The 22,402-nt window shown below is 44.6% G+C and overlaps 3 protein-coding genes across 3 annotated transcripts; 2 read left to right on the top strand and 1 right to left on the bottom strand.

The window, feature by feature from the left end:
* Positions 1 to 5,724: 5,724 nt before the first annotated feature.
* LOC134665518 (uncharacterized) lies at positions 5,725 to 10,745 on the bottom strand. The gene is made up of 3 exons (XM_063522492.1): positions 10,443 to 10,745; positions 8,823 to 9,788; positions 5,725 to 5,790 (listed from the first exon to the last, which is right to left on the bottom strand). Exons 1-3 carry the CDS (start codon positions 10,743 to 10,745, stop codon positions 5,725 to 5,727), a joined length of 1,335 nt encoding a protein of 444 aa, XP_063378562.1.
* Positions 10,746 to 11,649: 904 nt separating this feature from the next.
* Positions 11,650 to 12,826, top strand: LOC134665356 (uncharacterized). Its single transcript, XM_063522288.1, has 2 exons — positions 11,650 to 12,349; positions 12,736 to 12,826. Exons 1-2 carry the CDS (start codon positions 11,714 to 11,716, stop codon positions 12,739 to 12,741), a joined length of 642 nt encoding a protein of 213 aa, XP_063378358.1. The 5' UTR covers positions 11,650 to 11,713; the 3' UTR covers positions 12,742 to 12,826.
* A 57-nt stretch (positions 12,827 to 12,883) lies between these two features.
* Positions 12,884 to 15,631, top strand: LOC134665517 (uncharacterized protein K02A2.6-like). The gene is made up of 3 exons (XM_063522491.1): positions 12,884 to 12,973; positions 13,700 to 13,871; positions 14,316 to 15,631. The coding sequence occupies exons 1-3, from the start codon at positions 12,884 to 12,886 to the stop codon at positions 15,629 to 15,631; spliced, it is 1,578 nt and encodes a 525-aa protein (XP_063378561.1).
* Positions 15,632 to 22,402: the final 6,771 nt, after the last annotated feature.

Genomic DNA, 22,402 nt, shown 5'->3' with positions numbered 1-22,402 from the left:
GTAATAAAACATCAGTCTTTAAATATAAGTCACAGTATTCACCCAGAGTTCTAATATTGAATGCGTCCCAAACATCTTTTGCATGTTGGTAATCCTCGTCGGAAATATTTAAATCGGTAAGGGTGCTATAAAATGCAGCTATAGGTGGTAATGCAGTCTCCTCGAGCCGGCTCCAGTCACTTACATACTCATAAGGGAAAACTCCCTTACGCGTAAGCAATTTTATATATTTCTCACGCTCGTTACAACTATCGGATGGTGGTAGGAAATTTGGCAGTATTTTGAATTGCTCCCGTGAAAGATTTGAAGCTAGTTTATCCAAGCTACTTGACATAAACTTATACGAGTCAATAAACCTTAGGCTGTATTCGTTAATTTCTAAATTAAATGAAATATATTTTTCCTTGTTATTAGGAATGCAGGTTAACTTTCCCTTAATCTTGGCCAATTCTTTAATGAATAGATGACAATCGTAACCGCTTAAATTGTGAAAGACGATCGGTATAAACTTTGGTAATTGGTAATTCAAATTACACGAATTGTGTGTTTTGCCTCTTATAATACCCGTTAAATGACAATGGTCCATTACATACGCATCTATTCCAATTTTTTTCTTACAAATATGACACACGTCGGAGGAGGTGTTAGCACCGCTGTTATTTTTTGGTGGTACGACTTTTTGCAAGATTTCTATAATTCTATCAGCGTCTTTACGAAGGCTCTTTATAAATTTCTGTACACAATCTTCACCACGATATATGACAAATTTTGATAAATTACTATCATAATCACAAATGAGTGGATCAGAAGGTTGCAGGTTTTTGTAGAAGTGAAACGCTTGTTGCTATGTACAAGAATGGAATAATTTATTTACAAAAGTCACGATATTTATACACAATTTGAGAAATGAAAGAAAGAGACGTATTTACAAAAGAGTGAGATGTAGAATAGTCGGTGCGCGGGCGCGGGCGCAAGCGAGAGGGCGCGCGCGTGCCACTGCGCAGGCGCGGCGCGTGCCGCGCTGTAATAAAACTGAGTTCGCCGGCGGCGCGTGTCCTTTCGCTCGCCGGCCGCCGTGGAGTTAACATCGTGTCGTCACATCGCCGTGCCTCGCTCCGCTGCTACGTGCTCGCTGGTTGGAAGACACGACGAGATCGACGAGGATGCTGCAGGCTCCGGATATTACACCTGTCCTTCTCAGGACAATATAAAAGTGCTCTTTTCTGAGCACGCAACTGCCCTTATCAGGGCAACGTAAAATGCTCTTCTCAGAGCAACATAAAACTGCCCTTGTCAGGGCACGTCATGTTTCTCTGTTTAATCGCAGAGTGTCAGTCGATCGCAAACTGTTCTTTTCAGAACAATTCCGTGTTTCTGCCAAAACACATGATGTCAGTCGAGTGTTCCCACAGGGTTCCCCCTCAAGCGAAGCGTACCGGCAGGCGAATAGTGCGGCCTCGGCGTGTCGTGCTCGCGCTTGTAGGAACTTGCGTGGTTGTGGTTGTGTCTGGTTCATTTCTTCGTTTCAGGATGCCTTTTTTCTGTTGTTGGTTGTTGTTTTGTTGTGATGTGGGTACAGTCGGTTGCGTAGTTTTGTTCGCTGTTGTAGCTGTAGGTAGACTCGTAGTTGTAGCTGTAGGTATTTTCGTTGCGATAGTTGTACTAGTCGTTGTAGTTGTAGATATATTTGTTGCTGTCGTTGAAGTTGTAGGTATATCTTGCTCGGTGTCGGCGATGATGAATGCGGGTTTTAGGCGGTCGATCGAAATATTCATCTGGCGATTAGGTAGCTGCAGAGTGAATATTTTATCGTTGCGTTTTAGTACTCGGTAGGGTCCGTCGTAAGGTGCTTGTAGCGGCTTCTTTACGGCGTCGACTCGTACGAATACTTGTTCGCAGGTTTGAAGGTCACGATGCACGAAGATAGGTTTCTTGTTGCCATGCGGGATCATTGCTGTCGGTGTTAGGCTTTGTATGGTCGCTCGTAGTTTTTCGACGAAGTCGGAGTCCATGGTGACGTCATCGCGCGTAGGTAGTAACAGTTCGCCGGGTAATCGTACACTGCAGCCGTAAGTGAGTAGGGCTGGGCTTACACCGGTGTCTGTGCGTAGTGCGGCTCGTAGTCCAAGTAGAACGCTAGGTAATGTGTCGATCCATGACTTGTCGTTCTGTAGCCTGGCCTTGAGTGCGGTCTTGAGACTTCTATGGAACCTCTCAATCATACCGTTCGCTTGGGCATGATACGGCGTAGTTCGGGTTCTTTCGATGCCGAGTAAGCGGGTGAGTGACGCAAATACTCGACTCTCGAATTGCCGTCCTTGGTCGGTCGTGATGGTAGCGGGGCAGCCGAAGCGGGAGATCCAGCCTTCGTATAGGGCTTTAGCGACGTCTTCGGCGGTGATCTCGCATAATGGTATTGCTTCGGGCCATCTAGTTGCGCGGTCAATCATGGTAAGTAGGTATCGGTGTCCGCTGGCAGCAGTAGGTAGCGGTCCTACGAGGTCGATGTGGATATGCTCGAATCTTGTGGTTGGCAGGAAACTTGAAATAGGGCTTGCAGTGTGTCGCTGGATTTTCGCACGTTGGCAGTGAACGCAAACTTTTGCCCATTTGCCTACATCGGCATTTAGTCCGGGCCAAAAGTAGCGTTGAGCGACGAGTTTGCGTGACGTTCTGATTCCAGGATGACTTATGTTGTGTACTGCGTTGAAAGCGGCACGGCGATGCTCTTCGGGTACGTAAGGTCGTAAGTGCGGCGTCGATGTTTCGCAGTAGAGTTTGACTGTAGTTCCGGGAATTGTGACTTGTTTCATCGATAGGTTGTCTTGCTGTGCGAGTGATCGGATGGTGTCGCTATCTCGCTCTTGCGCTCTTGCTAGTTGTTCGTAGTCGATAGGAGATGGACATGCGATGGCTTCGATGCGAGATAGGGCGTCTGCAGCGGCATTTTGCGTTCCGGGTATGTGTCGTATATCGGTAGTGAATTCACTGATATACAACAGCTGACGGGTGCGGCGCGGTGATTCGTTGTTATTGCTTGTTTTGGTGAATGCGTAGGTGAGCGGCTTGTGGTCGGTGAATATTATAAGTTCGCGTCCTTCGAACATCTTGCGGAAGTGCTTCGTAGCCAGGTATATCGCTAGTAGTTCACGGTCGAAGGTACTGTAGCGGGTCTGGGCGTCAGAGAATTTCTTGGAAAAGTAGCCAAGTGGTTGCCAAGCTTCGTTCACGAATTGGTTTAGCGATGCTCCCGCGGCTCTGTCGCTCGCATCGCTAAATATTGCTAGCGGGGCGTGGTGGGAGGGGTGCGCGAGCAAAGCGGCGTTTTGGATGCTCGCTTTGCACGCGATGAAAGCTTCGTCAGCTTCGCCGTCCCAGCTGATTTCGGTCTTGTCGCGCTTCTTCGCATTGTGTAGGTATTTGCAGAGTGGTGCTTGAATTTGTGCGGCGTTTTTTATATTTTCGCGGTAAAAATTCAGCATGCCGAGGAATCTTCGCAGTTCATCGATGTTTTTCGGCTTAGGGTAGTCGATGATTGCTTGAACTTTCTCGGTAGGTGGTCGTATGCCGTCTTTGCTGACTTCGTAGCCCAGGAACTTGACCGATGGCTGTCCGAATACGCATTTCGACGGGTTGATAGTAATACCGTAGTCTTCGAGTCTGCTTAGCACGGCGCGTAGGTGCTTCTCGTGCGTAGCTTTGTCGGCTGACGCGATAAGTAGATCGTCGACGAATGGAAACACGAAATCGAGGTCGCGCAGTACTTCGTGTATGAAGCGTTGAAACGTCTGTCCGCAGTTTTTGAGTCCGGGGCACATTCTTGGAAATTCGAATAGGCCAAATGGAGTTATGATGGCGCTCTTCTCGACGTCTTGCTCTGCTATTGGTAGTTGTTGGTAGGCGCGGTTGAGGTCCAAGGTGGAGAATATTTGCTTGCCGGCGAGTTGGTAGGTAAAATCACGTATGCGTGGGATTGGGTAGCGGTCGGGCTTAGTGATTGCGTTAAGCCGTCGGTAATCGCCACACACACGTAATTCGCCATTTTTCTTCGGTACGACGTGAAGAGGTGATGCCCAAGGGCTTTTGCTTGGTCTGCATAGGCCCTGTTCCATCATGTTGGCGAATTCCTTCTTCACGAGTTCGTAGCGGTGCGGTGCAATCGGACGTGGTCTGCAGTGAAGTGGTGGTCCGGTTGTTTCGATGAAATGTTCAACGTTGTGTTTCGGGCTGAGCTTCATGGAAGTGAGGCGAGTTGTACCAGGGTAGTCGGCAAGTATGTTGTGGTACGACTGTTGCACGTCTATACTGCGCACGGTAGGTATGTTTGCAGTACAGAGTTGTGCGTTCGTGTATAGTAGGGTTTTGCCGTCGATCAGTCGCCTTTTGGTGATGTCGACTACGATGTGGTGGTAGTCCAGGAAGTCTGCACCGATGATTGGCTTCGACACTGCAGCGATGATGAACTTCCACCGGAATGGTCTGCGTAGGTTGAGATCGAGCTCCAGCGTCTTCTCGCCGTAGGTGGGAATGACGGTATTGTTGGCGGCGTACAGTTGAAAGGGTAGGGGTTGCGCCTTCGTGCCGGGTGTTCTTGGCAGGACGGAGATGTTGGCTCCCGTGTCAACCAAGAAAACGAGCTTGCTGGTTCGGTCACGTACGAAGAGGCGGTGTGATCTTGTTGTAACGCCGGTTTCCGCCGCAGCCAGCGTTACGTCTAGTTTTCCGCTGGTGATGGAGTTGCCGGTATGGGTTTGAAACTGCACGGCTGTGCACATTTCTGAGCGTCCATGCCGAATCGGCGATGGTAGTGGCAATACGGCATCGGCGAGCTTCTGCGGCTGCGTGGGCTCCGATCTTGCGATTGCGAATGGTTTCGCGAGCGTGATGGAAAACGGCGGTGAGAGCGGCTGTAGCGCTGATTATAGCTTTCGCGCGGTCTCGAACGGAGCTCGGCGACTTCGAGTGATAATCTTCTTATTTCGCCGATGAGGTACTGCGTGTCGAGAGCTGACGTAGACGGTGGAGGTGTTGGTAGCGAAGCTGGTAAGACTGCGGGAGTAGAGACTGCGGCGATTTGGTGCGACGCTGATGTTGGCGTGTGCTCCAACATTTTGTCGGCGAGCAGCGCGAGGTCCTCTAACGTCGTTTTAATCTTGAATGCTTCGCTGACGGTGAGCACGGAGCGTACGTGTGGTGGGAGGTGATCGAGCCACATCATCTGTATCGTTGACTCAGGAAACTTCTCCTTGTTCAGCGTCTTCATCCGTCGTAATAGCTGACTTGGTTTCTGCTCCCCGAGCTCGACTTGGGACAACAGCTTCTTGGTCTGCGCGCTGTTGCTCTCCTCGTACACGATGAGTCTGTTTTTGATGGCGGTGTAGTAATTATCTTCAGGCGGGGAGTAGATGAGGTCGCTGATGTTTTGAATATCCTGTTTCTCTAGCTGCGCGATAACCATCTGTGCGAGCTGTGCCTGGCTTCTCTTCAGCTCTGCCGTGGCCGCCTCGAAACTGCAGAACCAGAGTATTGGCTGGTCTCGCCAGAACGGTGGGACGCGCAGTGAGAGTGATATCGCCGCCACGTCGTGAGATAGGAGTGCTGCTGCCGGAGATGGGCTGGTGACGCTGCTGGTTTCTTCCGGGGCATCGTTTTTCTTCTCATCTTCAGGAAGCATCTTCTTGATTGTGAGTCTTCTTGTCTTGTCCAGAGTCGGTGGTCACCACTTTAGCAAGGTAGGGCTATGAGTGGATCAGAAGGTTGCAGGTTTTTGTAGAAGTGAAACGCTTGTTGCTATGTACAAGAATGGAATAATTTATTTACAAAAGTCACGATATTTATACACAATTTGAGAAATGAAAGAAAGAGACGTATTTACAAAAGAGTGAGATGTAGAATAGTCGGTGCGCGGGCGCGGGCGCAAGCGAGAGGGCGCGCGCGTGCCACTGCGCAGGCGCGGCGCGTGCCGCGCTGTAATAAAACTGAGTTCGCCGGCGGCGCGTGTCCTTTCGCTCGCCGGCCGCCGTGGAGTTAACATCGTGTCGTCACATCGCCGTGCCTCGCTCCGCTGCTACGTGCTCGCTGGTTGGAAGACACGACGAGATCGACGAGGATGCTGCAGGCTCCGGATATTACACCTGTCCTTCTCAGGACAATATAAAAGTGCTCTTTTCTGAGCACGCAACTGCCCTTATCAGGGCAACGTAAAATGCTCTTCTCAGAGCAACATAAAACTGCCCTTGTCAGGGCACGTCATGTTTCTCTAATAGGAAAAACTACATGGCACATGTTTATGGGTGTTATACGTAGCACTTGTAGACTTTTCACTATCCAACGGAACTAGAATCGATTCAAAGTCACCATAAACTACAAATGGTACCTTCATTTTATTTTTATAATTTTTGAAATGTAAGTATTTATAATTTTGCTCGGGTAGCTCGACAAGTGTCTCCCCGCAACCAATTGTTCGGTGTTGATCTAATTTATTTTTATTTGCAAAGGGGTGTAAACACCCATCACATATCCATGTAGCTTCTGTGTGTTTAGTAATTTGCGAACGCACCAAACGAGACAAGTTCTTGATCCAACAATAATGTGAAATATGACCCCTCTCAAAATAAAGCAAATTTACATGGTTATCGAATGACATTTTCGAAATACGTAGAGGTACAATAGTCAGGCCCCTGTCATTCCTGTCGTCGTCTATTCCATACACATTAACACTAATTTTATTTAATTTTTCAAATTTCTTAATGTCCGAGAGACAAACCGGATCTTTTATACCTGTTACATTCAAAATGTCTCTATAATGTGGGTACGATGAGGTACGGCCACAATGGTTATCGGCTGGATATAGCGCACTAATGACAGCCCAGAAAAAACACTTGTCATCACTGTTTTTCACGTTAACACATGCCTTCTTCGCTTGTACCTCGGGCGGGAGCGGTATATATGTAGATCCTTTGAGTGGTTGGTATTTATTAATGTTCACATTAAGATACTCAATTTTCTCGAGCGTCCAACCGCTGTCGCGCTCTGTAAAATCTTCACATTTCTTAGAAATAGACATGGATATTTGTTCAAAATAAGATGGAAAATCCATACAGTCTTTATGCATAACCACGTTTTTAGTGTTGAAGGACTTTAGATCACGTATCACTTCACCTTCAGTATTGGTTTTCATAAAAGTACCAAAAAGTTCCACATTTATTTTTACATTTTTATGTGTTTCTAATTCAATGTTGATCACCTTTTCAAGCTTCTCTCCAATACTTAGCAAAATGTCTGCACTCCCATTAATTCGGTAACTGACAATCCTACACTTAAATGCACTCTCCACAATGTAAACAGCACAATCGTCCGACTTTTCTTGCTCACACAGCAGCTTATGACGTTCCGTCTCGGAGTGTTCTATCAACTTGTTTGATAAAACGTCTATGTTGCAAAATTTGCAATGATGTAACAGAGCCATGGTGATGATTTAATTCACGTCTACACAATCAGTCTGACCTGACGCGAAAGGAAATGATTTACGGGTGCTACGTGGCTACACTCAGACTGACGCGAAAGGAAATGATTTGCGGGTGTGCCGTGTGGCGGACCGCGGGCAACTGCCAGGCCCTGCGCGTGCGGCGTGCGGCTGCAGAGCGCGGCAGAGCGGGGGAGGGGAGACGCGCCGCATCACGCGACATCGACCTTGAATGTGCACGTGTGCCTTGCCCGGCGGAGCAGTGACGTCATGCGCAGGTGTCAGGTGTCGGGTGGCACCAAGATGGCGGAGCATTTCCAAACCCACAACTGGCGGCGGGCGTAGGGGGGAGGGGACACTCACCGGCCAGGTGCGCCATCAAGGCCGATGTCGCGTGATGTGGGGCGGCCCCCCGGTCATCGCAACATCAAAACGTCGTAAGTGACGTGAAATTCATGGCGCTTACATCGTTACAGAAGCGGGGTGTGAATCTCGTGACCTAAACATGTAAGCGCCGGGGAATTCACGGCGCTTACGGCGTTTCAGTCGACTGAGAGTGACGCAATATTGCGCAATGTTGTGCAATTTGCACGTGTTTCTTTCGACTGCGAGTGACTCAATATTGCGTCATCGGGTAAGTATTCTCTGGAAGTTTCTATTGTGAAATAAAAGAAGATGGGTTTAGTTTAGTAATTTTTTATTTTTTCATCAAAATTTAACCGATTCAATGGAAAATATAGGTATTACACAAAATATCGGCGGCATAACACTTGATTTCAGAGTCGACAATATCGTTTACATTGCACAAACTACCTATAATATTGCGTGCCTGTTGAATATTGACGGGGTGATATATCTTGAAATGTTTCTTGAAAAAGTTGAGACGGTTCTCGTAGCTAGACTTTGTTTTGTTCAAGTATCCGATACGTGCGTTAATACACTCCACGACATGTCCGATATGGCTCCATTCCATGTGGTTTATCACCAAGGGGTGTGAGTTTGTCATAGGTTCGTGATCATCGTCACAGGTGAGTAAAAGTAACGGCACCGGAGAGATACACATCTGAAGACGATTGCACTGTATCAGTTGCGGTGAAACACTCATTGGGTTATGAAAGAAGTTTCCAATGACTTCAACTTTTTCCGCAAACATTGCATTCCATTCTTCACTGGTGAGTTCATATCGCCCATTAAAATTGACACAGACATCTAGTCTGATTTTAGCCTCAATAAACTGCAACTTCAAGTATACATGGATATTTTCAATCAGAGCACTTGCACCAGCAGGACAGCGTTTGAGATTGTAGACACTCTTGCTCAGCTCACAGCGACCGACACCTTCACCGCTGTAATTTACCTGAGGGCTGGTATGATGACGGTTGTAGTACGACCGTTGGAAATTGGTAAATGCGTCATATAAGAGCGCATAGTTGTTTGTTTTAAATTCAGCCGAAAAGGGATCGTATGGATAATACTGTGCGTTCAAATACACCCTGCAATTGGTAAGATTACAATGGTCGAATATACTCATATCTTTGTTCTTCTCGTTCCTACGAGCCGTTTGGAAACCAACAATGAGATAGCGAGGTTTCTCCAGCTGAGTGCTAGTCTTGATGCACCAAATATGACGTTGTGAGGCAGGCAGTATGGGATATTCGTACAGTTCCCAGGTGCGGAACGCTATCTGAACCGGTATGCCCCTCTCAACATACGACATTAGACGCAATTTCTCCTTATCAGATACTTTTATGACTGGCATCCTCCATGTGACACGGGTGATTTCAATCTCACCATTTGGTGTTGGCGGTTGCGGTACCTTCTCCGCATCAACGGGTGCTAAATCTAAACAGTTTACATCTGTACTGGCGCGATTTAATATCAACTCGTGTTTCCCATTAATTATAACCTTTTTATAGTCCTCGGCGAAACCCAAGAAATGAGATAGTGGTATAGTCACAGTAAACTTGTCTTGAATCTTTTTAGCACCAACTTCCCACCCCGCCGTCTGAAGACTATGGTCCATTTCCTTGGTGTATGAGACTAGTCCCTTAATGGTGGACGTGATACCGCAGTTTCTCGCGCGGTCAATCTCCACACCGTTCAATTCATAACGAATGTCTTGAAATAAAAATGCAGCACCGTTGTTGATCAGTAGACATCCTTTCTCCACTGTGCCCTCCACTAATATTTGACTGTGACTCGGTAGTAGAATTAAATCTTGACGGTTGATACATATGTGGATGTTGTCGTTATTTTTGAACGAGTCATTATACGGAGTGTACGGATGAAATTCTATACTTTCTATACTATCATCGAATAACACCTTCTCACCAATGTTTAAGATAGATGACGAGGACATACTTGGAAACCGATACTCTGTAAAAATGCACTATTTTCTCTAGTCAATTTCTTTGGCTGTTGTAGTGACTGGCGTTGCTGTCTCTCGTTAATACGACGACGACGACGAGTAGTACTTGCTCCCACGAGAGCAAGATCTCGACTAATTGTAGAAGTGTTGTTACCAAGGCTTTTATTGTTATGAATAATCATTTCTTTTTTTTTACTTTTTACGAATATGCAAACGAAGTGCAATGCTTTCACCTCGAAAATTCACCGTATTACCGTGCTCGTTTACAATGCGCAACTCAATGTTTTGTATGCGATTGTTACTCTTCTTGACAGGTAAATATATAATGTTGGTAGGTTGTTCAATAATTTGATAGCCGGGCGGGACGTCGGGTGAAAACTCGTGTAAAACATGCGACGGCTTGTTGTTTACGAATGAGCCCTCCACAATATTGCACTCTATTCTTATAGTGTTTGTTATGATTATGTTTATTGTTTTATCCGACCAATGTGATGATTTTGCTTTAAGCTTTTTCGGTGAATAACCAAACAATGATCCTATGCTGTTTGGTTTGTCAAAGTGAATATACTTTGGCGAGAATATCATACACTTGGAGGTATTGTTGTTTACAAAGATATCTGCCACCGCCATTCTTTCACCCTCTGGGCCTTTAGCCCTCTTGGTCATTTCCTCCTTCAAGAGGTGTATTATACTGGAGAGCTCGTATGAACCTTCAGGAATCGCGATTACATCATCTCCATAGTGAAACAGATTATTGCTCTTATCAACATTGGGAATAGTGTTGAAAGTCTTAAAGTACACGAGAGCACACTCGTAAAAACCATCATTGTCCAATTCTAGAGCCGGTTGAAAGTCTACATTCAACACAGACTCGTTACCGCTCAGACTTATTGTGAATGATGTCATGGACATGATACCTGCTGCTGCTGCTGACGGGTAGAAGTTTAATGTAAGAATGAAACTACACATGTAATGCTCATGATATTTATTTAAAACAAACGCTTAGCATTGGTACACAGGAAATCCAAACACAAGTGTCCACAATTTACAGTATTAAATTTCTGTAGGCGATTGTAATTATACTCTATTCGCATGTTGCGCTGTAGTTTGGCACCGTTTATATAATCAATAAACTCTCGAGGTGGTCTCAAATCACCAAAGCTATCAAAATATAGACAATAATCACCCTTTTTCGCATAGGCACACCAATGTGTACCTTCACCACGCTGAGAGTCTAAATTAATGATACCAGTTTCATAATGTTATGTATGGTTACTTATATGTAGGTAGATGCATAATCATGCGATGGTCAGTTGGAATAAATCTGTCAACCGAACGGGCGTTTCCTTTAGACACCAATCCCAAATTTAACATTGGCGACGAGGATGGGATTGGTGTCTAAAGGAAACGCCCGTTCGGTTGACAGATTTATTCCAACTGACCATCGCATGCGATGGTCAGTTGGAATAAATCTGTCAACCGAACGGGCGTTTCCTTTAGACACCAATCCCAAATTTAACATTGGCTGACGAGGGAAATAGTTTATTTTTGCGGGGAAGATGGCTAAAACCGTAGGAAAAGTCGCGTGCTTCGATATGGATGGTGGAAATTGGCAAACTTATTGTGATCGGTTGGATATGTACTTTTTGGTGAACAAGGTGGAAGATGCCATGAAGCTGCCGACGCTGATAAGCTGCATAGGGGACACCGCGTATGAGCTGATGGTCAACCTGTGCAGCCCGAAGAAACCGTGTGATTGCAAGTACGACGAAGTTATTAAAGTAATGGCTAATTATTTACAACCAAAACCGTCGGTAGTCGCCGAAAGATTCAAATTTCGTCAATGTCGGCAAAGTAACGGACAAACAGTGGCAAATTTTATGGCAGAATTGAAGAAAGCATCGAAGTATTGTGATTTTGGTGCTAATCTAGACGATAATATGAGAGACCAATTTGTTTGTGGCGTAAGTAGTGATTTTGTTAGACAACGATTATTTGCAGAGGAAAAACTGACTTATAGTAAGGCGGTTACGATTGCTACTACGCTGGAGGCGGCCGAGCGGGATTCACATGCAATCGGAGATAAGGATAATAATAGCGAGCAAAATAATGTAAAAACAGTGCATAAGATTCAACCGGTCAGTGCGGGTCGTGGTGTATGCGAGTCGTGCGGCGACCCTCATCATCGACAAACGGAGTGCAAGTTTAGTCAATACGTGTGTGACGTGTGTAAAATTAAGGGGCATTTGCGTAGGATGTGCCCACAAGTCATGCGTGGGAGCAGTTACGGAAGCCCTTTTGGGGCTAATCGGCGTGGCAATGGAGGCCGCGGACCGGCCAACCGCGGGCGGTCATGGCGCGGAGGCTGGAGCGGCAGAGGTGGTGGTGCCAGGTCCGGCTTGCACTGGGTGCAAGGTCAGGACGCGGAGGCGGACCAGGAAGGTTTCATGGAGGGCGAGCGTGGCAGGGACGGCGAAGCGGTTATGAATTTGATGTCGTTGAACCAGTACAAGCCGGTGTGTATTCCTATCCTTGTAAACAATCAGGTTTTGACTATGGAGGTGGACACGGGATCAGCAATATCGTGTATAAGTAGTACAACTTATTATAAATATTTTGCTAACTGTACTTTGCACCCGTGTCAACTTTTACTTAAGTTTTATGATGGTTCGGGTATCCGGCCTCTCGGTTATCTTGAAGTAGATGTAGTTTACGAGAATAAAAGGAAAAACTTGGATTTGTATGTAATTAATAATGGTTGTACTAGTTTGTTAGGCCGTCAATGGCTCGCCGAGCTAGGTATAAATATACCACCTTTTAAAGTGTACAATTTTAATATAAACGACGGGTCCGTCGTTAGGTCGATGGATAAGGAGACTTTAATTTCGGATGTACTTTCCAGGCATAAGCCGTTATTCGAGGAGGCGTTGGGCCGGTACACCGGAGGCAAGGCGTCGCTGTGTGTGCGCGAGGGGGCTCAGCCAATATTCTGCCGCGCGCGGCCCCTGCCGTACGCGCTGCGCGCGCGCCTCGACGCCGAGCTGGACGCCATGCTGGCGGCTGGCGTCATCGAGCCCGTCGACCACTCCGACTGGGCCACTCCTCTTGTCATTGCCAGGAAAGCGGACGGCGGTATAAGGGTATGCGCTGATTATAAGATTACCTTGAATAAAGCGTTATTGGTCGATAGGTACCCGGTTCCAAAAATTGAGGACTTGTTTACAAATTTAAGCAACAACACATATTTTACGAAGTTAGATTTATCGCATGCCTATAATCAGTATGAATTAGACGAAGCGTCAAAGTGTTATACGGTGATAAATACGCACCGCGGATTATTTAAATACAATCGATTAGTGTACGGGCTCTCGTCCAGCCCAGGGATTTTCCAAAAAATGATGCAATCTGTTCTGCAGGGAATCCCGAACGTACTTAATTTCTTAGATGATATATTAATTACAGGGTCGGACTTAGACGCGCATATAAAAACAATAAATGAGGTATTTAGTAGATTGGAAAATTGTGGGTTAAAATTAAAAAAAAGTAAATGCGTATTCCTAGCGGACAAAGTTACTTTTCTGGGATTCAAGGTCGATAAGCAGGGCGTGAGTGTAGACCCAGATAAAATAAAACCCATAGTAGAAATGAGTGCTCCCAAAAACGTAGCCGAATTGCGTTCGTTTTTAGGAATGGTAAATTTTTATGGTAAGTTCGTTCGCAACTTAAGTTCATATTTGCATCCACTGTACCAGCTAGTAAAAAAAGGGGTACATTGGCGTTGGGGTAAGGAGCAGGAGGCAGCTTTTAGACAGGTTAAGAGGTTACTGGTCAGCACGGACGTGCTAGTGCATTTTGATATTTCACAGCAATCGGTTGTTACCTGTGACGCGAGTTCGCACGGCCTTGGAGCCGTGCTAGCCCGGCGCGCGCCCGACGGCACCGAGCGCGTCGTGGCCTATGCCTCGCGGTCGCTAACTGCACACGAGTTGCACTACAGTCAGATTCATAAGGAGGCACTAGCAATCGTGTTCGCCGTGAGTAAGTTTCACCAATACCTTTATGGTCGTAGGTTTACACTGCGTACAGACCACAAGCCGCTGGTGAGTATTTTTGGCCCAAACAGCGGAGTGCCGGTTACCGCCGCGAGCCGACTACAGCGTTGGGCGATAGTGCTTTCAGCTTACGATTTCGATATCGAGTACATTTCGACCGAGAAAAATACGGCGGACGCTCTTTCTAGGTTAATTAAATCCTACAAAGATGAAGCGGTGGAGGAGGCGGGCCAGATACCTGAACAGACCTATTTGCATTTTGCCGCGGATGCTTTATTGTTAGATTATAACAAATTGAAAACTTCAACGGCCTCGGATCCGATTTTAAGCAGAGTTTTAGGTTACATTAAAGACGGTTGGCCGGCCGAATGCGAAATTAGAGAGTTAAATCCTTACTTTAATAGGAAAAACGAATTATATACGGAATTAGGTTGTATCTTATGGGGTCACCGAGTGGTCATTCCAATATCATGTAGGGACAAAGTATTAAAGGAACTTCATGAGGCTCACATGGGGATTGTGAAGACAAAAAGCTTGGCGCGGGGCTACGTATGGTGGCCCGGACTTGACGAGGCCATCGAGGCGCAATGCCGCGAGTGCGGCGTGTGCGCCGCCGCGTCCAGCGCGCCGCCGGCGCACGCGCCGCGCTTGTGGGCGTGGCCGGACAGGCCGTGGACTAGGATACACCTCGATTTCCTCGGTCCGGTCCGGGGAAAAACATATCTAATCGTCGTAGATGCCTACTCAAAGTGGATCGAGGCTATAAGGATGAATGGCACTTCGGCGGCTGCGGTAATACGTGTGCTTAGGGAATTATGGTCTAGGTTCGGCATTCCGAAGCAAGTTGTTAGTGACAATGGGCCTCCGTATTCGAGTACAGAATTTAAAAATTTCCTTTCATCTAATGGCGTAGATCAAGTACTCTCGGCGCCGTACCACCCGGCTTCCAACGGAGCGGCCGAGAGCGCAGTAAAAATATGCAAAGCGGTAATTATAAAATCTTTTAGAGAAAATTTAGATACGGAGACCGCACTATGTAGGTTTCTTTTGCAATATCGAAATACCGAACACACCACGACAGGGGAGAGTCCTGCGAAACTTTTACAGGGACGTTCGCTACGAACTAGGTTAGATTGCTTAAGACCGGATCGTGGGGATCATGTCCGAGCGGCACAGGAGCGACAGCGGCGCGCGGCAGGCGGCGTCGAACGCGAGCTCCACGCCGGCGATCCCGTCTGGGTACGACAATATCGCGGTGACGATAAATGGATGCCAGGCACGGTGCGAGATAGGCGCGGAGATACTGATTATATGGTAGACACTGACAATGGAACCGGGATTCATAGGCATATTGACCAATTGAAGAGCAGGAGGGTAACGCTAAATAACGGGGGAGGTAGTGTAGCTAAGCGCAACTCGCTGGTGTTTCCTGGTAGTGACGAGTCGGTTGCCCGGTCGGACGTTGGGGAGCCGATTGACGAGATGAGCCCTCCTAGCAGTGGCGGTGAGCACAAGCGTGAGCGTAGCGCCGAGGCCGTAGCGGTGGTGTCGGCTGCGTCCCCAACTGCGCACACAGCGGCTCCATGTACCGGTGGAACGCCCAATAAGTCGCCTGATCCATCAGCTAGTTCTGGGGCCCAATTGGTTGCTGACAGTCCTGTCAATGCGCCCAGGGTACCTAGAACCCGCAAGCCCCCGTTCAGATTCGGGTTTGAAGATCTCTTTGTTATCAGTAATAATAGATAAGGATTAATTAGTGTTTAAGATTACCAGGTGTTACGTTACATAATTGGATACCTAACTATTATTATATAAATTCCTCTTGGGTACTTGTTATACTTAGTTAGTAAGTCACTGAGATTGAATTTATAATATTTCTTACTTTAGCAACTAATGTATGTATAAGGTAACGGTAGCTATCGCTTATGTAATAAAATAGTTTACATTTCATTATTAAAATGTTTACCTTATCAATAGGTACCGTTATACTTGTTATAGGGTCGTGCAAGGCAAGACTAAGTTTTAGTAAACTGCGATTCTGTAATGCGCCCTAAGTGTAGCTATAAGCATACATAGGATTAGTGTTCATTTGTATAAATTAAAGGTGGAGGTGTTATGTATGGTTACTTATATGTAGGTAGATGCATAATCATGCGATGGTCAGTTGGAATAAATCTGTCAACCGAACGGGCGTTTCCTTTAGACACCAATCCCAAATTTAACACATAATAGTGAGGATTCTTTGGGAGATTATCTCGCATGAAAACACCTCTAAAGTAGGGGATTTTCTCTCTACGTGCAAATCTCCTGTCTGCCTGTCCAAATCGGTGAGAGCTTTATCCATTGGAGGTAAATTTATTTTCTTGTTTTTTTTTTTTCTTCATCAATCTTGCAGTTGCTGCCGCTACTGTTCCATTAGCCGGTGTAATGTAGAGTCCCATTCCACGTTTATAAGGTGCTAAATATAAACCTCTACCTACAATCTTGCTTTCGGTATTATTATTATTTCTATTCTTTACCATTTCATAAATATTTTTAGCAGCAGTGGTAACACCACCAGCCAAAGTTCCCGTGGCGGCTAATGCACCCAGTAGCGGTATCAAAGCCGGTAGGAAACCGCCTCTCTTAGGTATTGGGATGACTCGCTGTTTCTGATGTCCGTTGACAATTTTCCCTTTAACAAAATGTTTTGCCGCTTTTACGCCCACTTTGAGTAGTTTATTAGCAGTTGTATCCTTCCTTTTCTCAATGTGTTTTTTTACAGCGTCACGACTTGCTTTTATGACTTTTGATATGGGGACCATGCCCATACCGTGTTTAACTTTATACTTCATAATCTTATCTACCGCTAACGCGGCAATGCGTTCACCAATTGGATTGTGACCACGCCAACGATTTTCAGCAGCTTTGGCCAATTGTAAATCTGCTTGATGACGTCCCTCCAATGACTTGTCACGCGAGTAGGCAATATCGTGTAATTTACAAGCTTCGTCGAGCGGATTCACACCTGGATCGTTGCGAGCCAATCTCTCCTTCAATCTAGTACCGGGACCGCAATAATTGTAACCGGGTATGTGCGCTTCGAATGGTAGATTATTAATTAAACTATTTATAATACCACCACCGCTTATGTGAGTCTGCTGTCTACGTCTACGTAGTTTGGGGTTATGTTTAACACTAACCCCACCAGTGTGTGTTATCATCTCAAATACCTATACTTGACTGTGTACGTGAGTATAAAGTATGCCTATATATATTTAATATTTGGGTGCGTATATGTGTGAGTATAAAATACACGTCCTAATGATTTGATATGTCACAGTGAAATGAAGCTTAAAAAACAAAACACGTCGCTCGCTATTAAAGATTGGAGTGTTGTTCTGGATGATAATGTGAAACAAACAGTGACTCATCGCTCCTTTAAACACGGCTCGTTGCTGGCGAATAACATTAGATGTCTCATCTGTGGACCTTCCAACTGTGGCAAGACAAATGTTCTATTGACTCTGCTCTTACATCCGAACGGTGTAAAGTTTCATAATGTTTATCTTTATTCGAAATCATTGAATCAACCCAAATACCAGTTTCTGAGTACAGTTTTAGAGCAAGCGGGTGACATTCCGTTTCACACGTACAATGATAAGAGTCAAGTCGTCCCACCGGAGGAAGCCGCCGAGGACAGCGTCATTGTATTCGATGATGTGGCTTTGGAAGATCAAGATGCCATTCGTCAGTACTTTGCAATGGGACGGCATCGTTGGTTGGATTGTTTCTACTTGTGTCAGACATATAGTAGGATACCTAAACAGTTGGTACGTGACAATGTCAATCTTATATTGCTATTAGATATGAGCGCCGATAGGCATTTAGCCGGCGGCGGCGCGCCGGTCAAAATCGGTCGGCGGCGGCGGCGAATCGGCGGCGTGGCCTTGAAACACCTTTGATTAATGAAAAAATAATTCAAACCAAAATTTTACCGAAAATACATGTTTTTGCTGTAAGAAAGTGGTAAAATAAGTGCATTTTTCAATTTCAAGCAAAATGTATTGAATAAAGGGACGATTTTTTTTATATAGTATAAACGATATCGCGCAGCATCAGAGGCAGTCTTAACCTTGGCGAGGTCCTGGCCGGAAGATCTTTGCGTAGCCCTTATCTTTTGTGCTAACTAAAAAGTAGCGGATTGACTGTATCAGGGCAACGTCTGGTCGACAGTCCAAAGAGCCGGAGTGAGGAAAATTAAGCTCCATCATTAACCAATATCGACCCAACAAACCGAATTATGTCAAAAAGTGAGGCCCAAGGCCGAGATCCACCTAACACCGAAGACCTGATTCCGGCACCTTCCCATGCGAGGCCAGATGCTGAGCTGCAGGTAAGCTTACAGCTTAGAATCAAACACCAAGTGTGAGCTTGGCTGACGGCCGAATGCGCGGAGCGCCGACTACGGCGCGCTTCTGTGCGAGGCCGAAGGCCAAGCTGCAAGAGAGCAGTGCTTGGAATTGAACTATTAGTCCAGTGTAAGTAAGTTCGAAGGCCGATAAAGACCGAGGCCATAGTGTTAAAGACCTGGAGCTAAGATCGGAGAAGAACCAACATTTAGGCTCCAAATAGGGCCGAAAACTTGGAGGTTCAGATAGCGGCCAATGGCCACCTTTGGGCGTGAAAGCACTTAATATCTGAAATGAACCCCCCTTTACAGCTTTTAAACACATTCAACCATGCTTGCAATTATTTGCTGTGAATGCTATTAGCGGTGAATGACGGATGAGCTAGCCAGCTGGCAAAATTAGTCATTTCGTTGCCCTAACATTAGTAGCGCGGTTACCAAACAAAAAAGTTTGAATTTTCCATCGATATTTTTGAATTATATGGACCTAAAATACCTTTTGAATGTCTATAAGCTATTAAGACTGGCCCGTTAACGATTTAAACTAGATAAAATATATATTATCTGATTCTGAAAGTAGTATTATCTAACAAGGTCACGCCGATGCCACGCCGATAGCCTAGTATCGGCGGCGGCGGCGCGAAAATTTTGTCGGCGGCGGCGGCGCGCCGGCGCGGCGCTCATATCTAATTGCTATTCAAACAGGACGAGTTGAATTTAAAACATGCCTATGACGATCACGTGAACACCGACATGAGTTGGGAAATGTTTAAGGGAATTTGTCGCGAGTGTTGGCAGAAAAAGTACACTTTTTTAACAATCGACAAGGAGAGAGACATTAACAAGGGTCGATATCGTAAAGGATTTGACGTTTACATTATTGTATAAAATTTAGTGTCATCTCCGGTTTATCATCAGTTTTATGTTGTCAGCTACTGAGGAACAACCTCTTTATCTAAAATAACAAAAGCAAACATGTTTGGTAATAAAAAGTTGAAACGGAAACTCGTAAATTCAATTGAGAGTGTAAAGAGAAAAGTAAAGGCGTTGCGAGCAGATAAGACATCGCTTGACACTTCGCTAGCGCAAACCTTTGAACCAATCACAAAACCGCTCAATGTTTTAATGAATAAAGCTTTGGAATCCAAGGGTAATAAGAATCATGATGACGATGACAATGCTAAACCAGCAGTTATGAATAAACCTCATGGCCCCTTGATAAAAACCTCCACACCATTGCCACAACGTTCACGTAAAAGGAAATATCTGATCAAAACCGAAGAACCCAATAGTAAACTGATCAAGTGGAGTAATCATCCTTTAACAAAAACACACCAGATTGATAATGATGATGATGTTGATTCTAATGATTATGACGATGATGATGATGATGATGATGATGATGATGACGATGAAGAGAAAAAAACAGAGGGAGATGAAGAGAAAAAAACAGAGGGAGATGAAGAGCTTAGCGATGATGATGAAGATATGAAATCGGCTCTTGAAATTGATGAAGGTGGTAATAGTAGTATTGATGATCTACAAAATAAATATATTAAACATCTTGTTAAAACACCAAAGATACCATTTGGTGTTTATCTCGAGGATGATAAAATGCATATTGGTAATAGTCGAGTTAGAATCATTGATGACGTGTTGTATATTAAAGATTCACGATTCAACATGACTCCTGGACTGTTGGAACTTATCTTTAAACGAATACCAAACAAGAATGTAATTTTGAAAAAAGATGTAGATGATTACAATAAGATTTTAGACATGACAAACGCTCATCGTAGAGGATTCTCACCCAACGGCCAATTGAGTGGAGATAGAAGTTTAAAGTATCTGCGCTACATTAAACAACCACAAGAATCAAAGAAACATAAAGAAGGTGGATGTTTGAACTCTGGTAAAAGAGATATATTAACAACTAAAACGTTTTACCCAAAAACCGATTACATCTATTGGGATGACCCGAACGAGCTGGTGAGCCGTTTACAGCTTTTGATAGCATCACAAAACGCTGGCAACACCTCTCATTCGAACGAGATCAATGCAATCGTTGAGGAACTGACTGTGAGCGGTATAATTTTAAAGTAAGAAAACAGACCCGCTTCTGTTTGTTGTTTTAAAAGCTGTTTTCCGATAAAACCGATCTGTTTTCCCCTGGTTACCTTGTTATAAATACTGATGAAGGCTCCCTCCATCGCTCACTTTCACAATGCCTCTTAACAAGTTTGGACAATACTTGGGCAGCGAATCTACAATCCGCGACGACATAAAAGTGGAACGAGATTTAGTCAATTTTGAAAATAGACGGGTGGCAGGAATTCACAAGTTTTTCCTCAAAACTGATGCCATCTGTAGAGCTGAACTAGATGAACAAGTAGTATTTTTAAACACAAAGCTAAAGGCGAATATTAAAGATATAAAAGATTTACGGGTAAAGCTTGAAAAATTATCAGAAAGAATTACTGCGCCAACTCCGTCACAACCTCAAACACCACCATCGACAGCGGCAACAGTTCCAGGAAAGCGCATTGCATTGAAGAAAAATGAGTAAGGCTCAAGTAGTCAACGAGATACACAAGTATGCGAGAAAGACATTTCCACGTCGACGATTCATTCAGAGGGGGCTCGATGACACATGGCAGATTGATCTGATTGATATGCAAAAGTACTCCAAGGATAATAACAACTATAAATACATTCTAGTGTGCATTGATACTTTTTCGAAATACGCTTGGATGCAGCCGCTAAAATCCAAGAGCGCTGACGATGTTACAAGGGCAATGAGCAAAATTTTGAGTGAAGGCGGGAGAAGGCCCAAGAATATTCAGTCAGATGACGGCAAGGAATTCTTCAATCTCAAGTTTAAATCGCTCATGACACGTCATCATATCAACCACTACTCTACCTATAGCGTCATGAAAGCTTCCATAGTGGAAAGACTAATTAGAACCTTAAAACATTGGATTTGGAAACAATTTAGTTTGCATGGTTCTTACACATGGGTACAACTGATAAGCCAAGTGGAGCATTATTACAATAACAAACCGCATCGTACTATCGGTATGGCGCCGGCGAGTGTGAATAAAAACAACTCTAAACAGTTGTTACATAAAGTCTACAATAACATTAAAATTAAACCACGGGCCAAGTTCAAGGTGGGTCAACACGTGAGAATTAGTAAATATAAATCCACCTTCGCCAAAGGCTACACCGGCAATTGGACTACGGAGATATTTACAATAACTAGAGTGCAAACTACTAATCCAGTGACATATTTACTTCAAGACGCTAATCACCAACCCATCTCTGGATGTTTCTATGAACAAGAGTTGCAGAAAACTAAACACCATGACATTTATCTAGTGGAAAAAGTGTTGAAACGTCGTGGAAATAAAGTGTATGTAAAATGGCTCGGCTTAAATGAAAAAAGTTGGATAGATAAAGATAACATTGTCTAACTATTATTATGTTCAATAAATATTTATCTACTCTAAATCAATGAGGTTTCAATCAATAAAACATCTCTATATTCAGTATAATTATATATATTTATTGTTATTAATTATTATTAGTATACCTATACGTGTACAATTATAATACATGTGCAGTGAGCTAGCAATTTAAAAGTAAACAATGAAAAGGAAACAAAAATACACCATCATTAATAATCACCAGAATCTATTATGTTTGGACCTACCACACAAAATATGACATTAATTAAATATGTAAAAGATTCCGCATTGCACACTGCGCGTGAAAAAAGTTCCGCTGTAACACCACCTAACAAGTCAATCCAGTCTTGAAAATTGATTTGGGCGTCTCCCACTATTTCTTCCGCTTCATCGTTTAAATCGTCCCACATTACAATTAAACGGTAAATATGACAATCGTCACGGTGACCTTCGACATATAAACTTTTCAACAATCTCGCCACTTCTGCTCTAAACGAGTGTAATGGCATGGGCACGCGCCATCTATTAATCAATGTATTCTTTTGGAACGCTTCCATCCACTCGTTTTTACATTGTTGATGAAAAGATTTCACTTTGTTGCTGGAATCGCTCTCGTGGCCGTAGTACAAGGGATTGGTGTGTTTTTCCTTGCCCCCGTCG

Source organism: Cydia fagiglandana, chromosome 6 (assembly GCF_963556715.1).
Source record: "Cydia fagiglandana chromosome 6, ilCydFagi1.1, whole genome shotgun sequence".
Taxonomy (NCBI): Eukaryota; Metazoa; Arthropoda; class Insecta; order Lepidoptera; family Tortricidae; genus Cydia; species Cydia fagiglandana.
The sequence above is the reverse complement of the archived record's forward strand: the minus strand, read 5'-3'. Positions and strand labels throughout refer to the sequence as shown.

What these genes read in the sequence shown, in the direction of transcription:
- LOC134665517 (XM_063522491.1), top strand. Translation starts at nt 12,884, where the DNA reads ATGCTGGCGGCTGGCGTCATCGAGCCCGTCGACCACTCCGACTGGGCC. An exon ending in AAGCGGACGGCGGTATAAGG is followed by an intron (nt 12,974 to 13,699) that starts GTATGCGCTGAT and finishes GATATTTCACAG; the next exon opens with CAATCGGTTGTTACCTGTGA. An exon ending in AGCAATCGTGTTCGCCGTGA is followed by an intron (nt 13,872 to 14,315) that starts GTAAGTTTCACC and finishes ATACGGAATTAG; the next exon opens with GTTGTATCTTATGGGGTCAC.
- LOC134665518 (XM_063522492.1), bottom strand. Translation starts at nt 10,745, where the DNA reads ATGTCCATGACATCATTCACAATAAGTCTGAGCGGTAACGAGTCTGTG. An exon ending in TGGCGGTGGCAGATATCTTT is followed by an intron (nt 9,789 to 10,442) that starts GTAAACAACAAT and finishes ATTGGTGAGAAG; the next exon opens with GTGTTATTCGATGATAGTAT. An exon ending in GTCATCATACCAGCCCTCAG is followed by an intron (nt 5,791 to 8,822) that starts GTAAATTACAGC and finishes TCTTGTACATAG; the next exon opens with CAACAAGCGTTTCACTTCTA.
- LOC134665356 (XM_063522288.1), top strand. Translation starts at nt 11,714, where the DNA reads ATGGCAGAATTGAAGAAAGCATCGAAGTATTGTGATTTTGGTGCTAAT.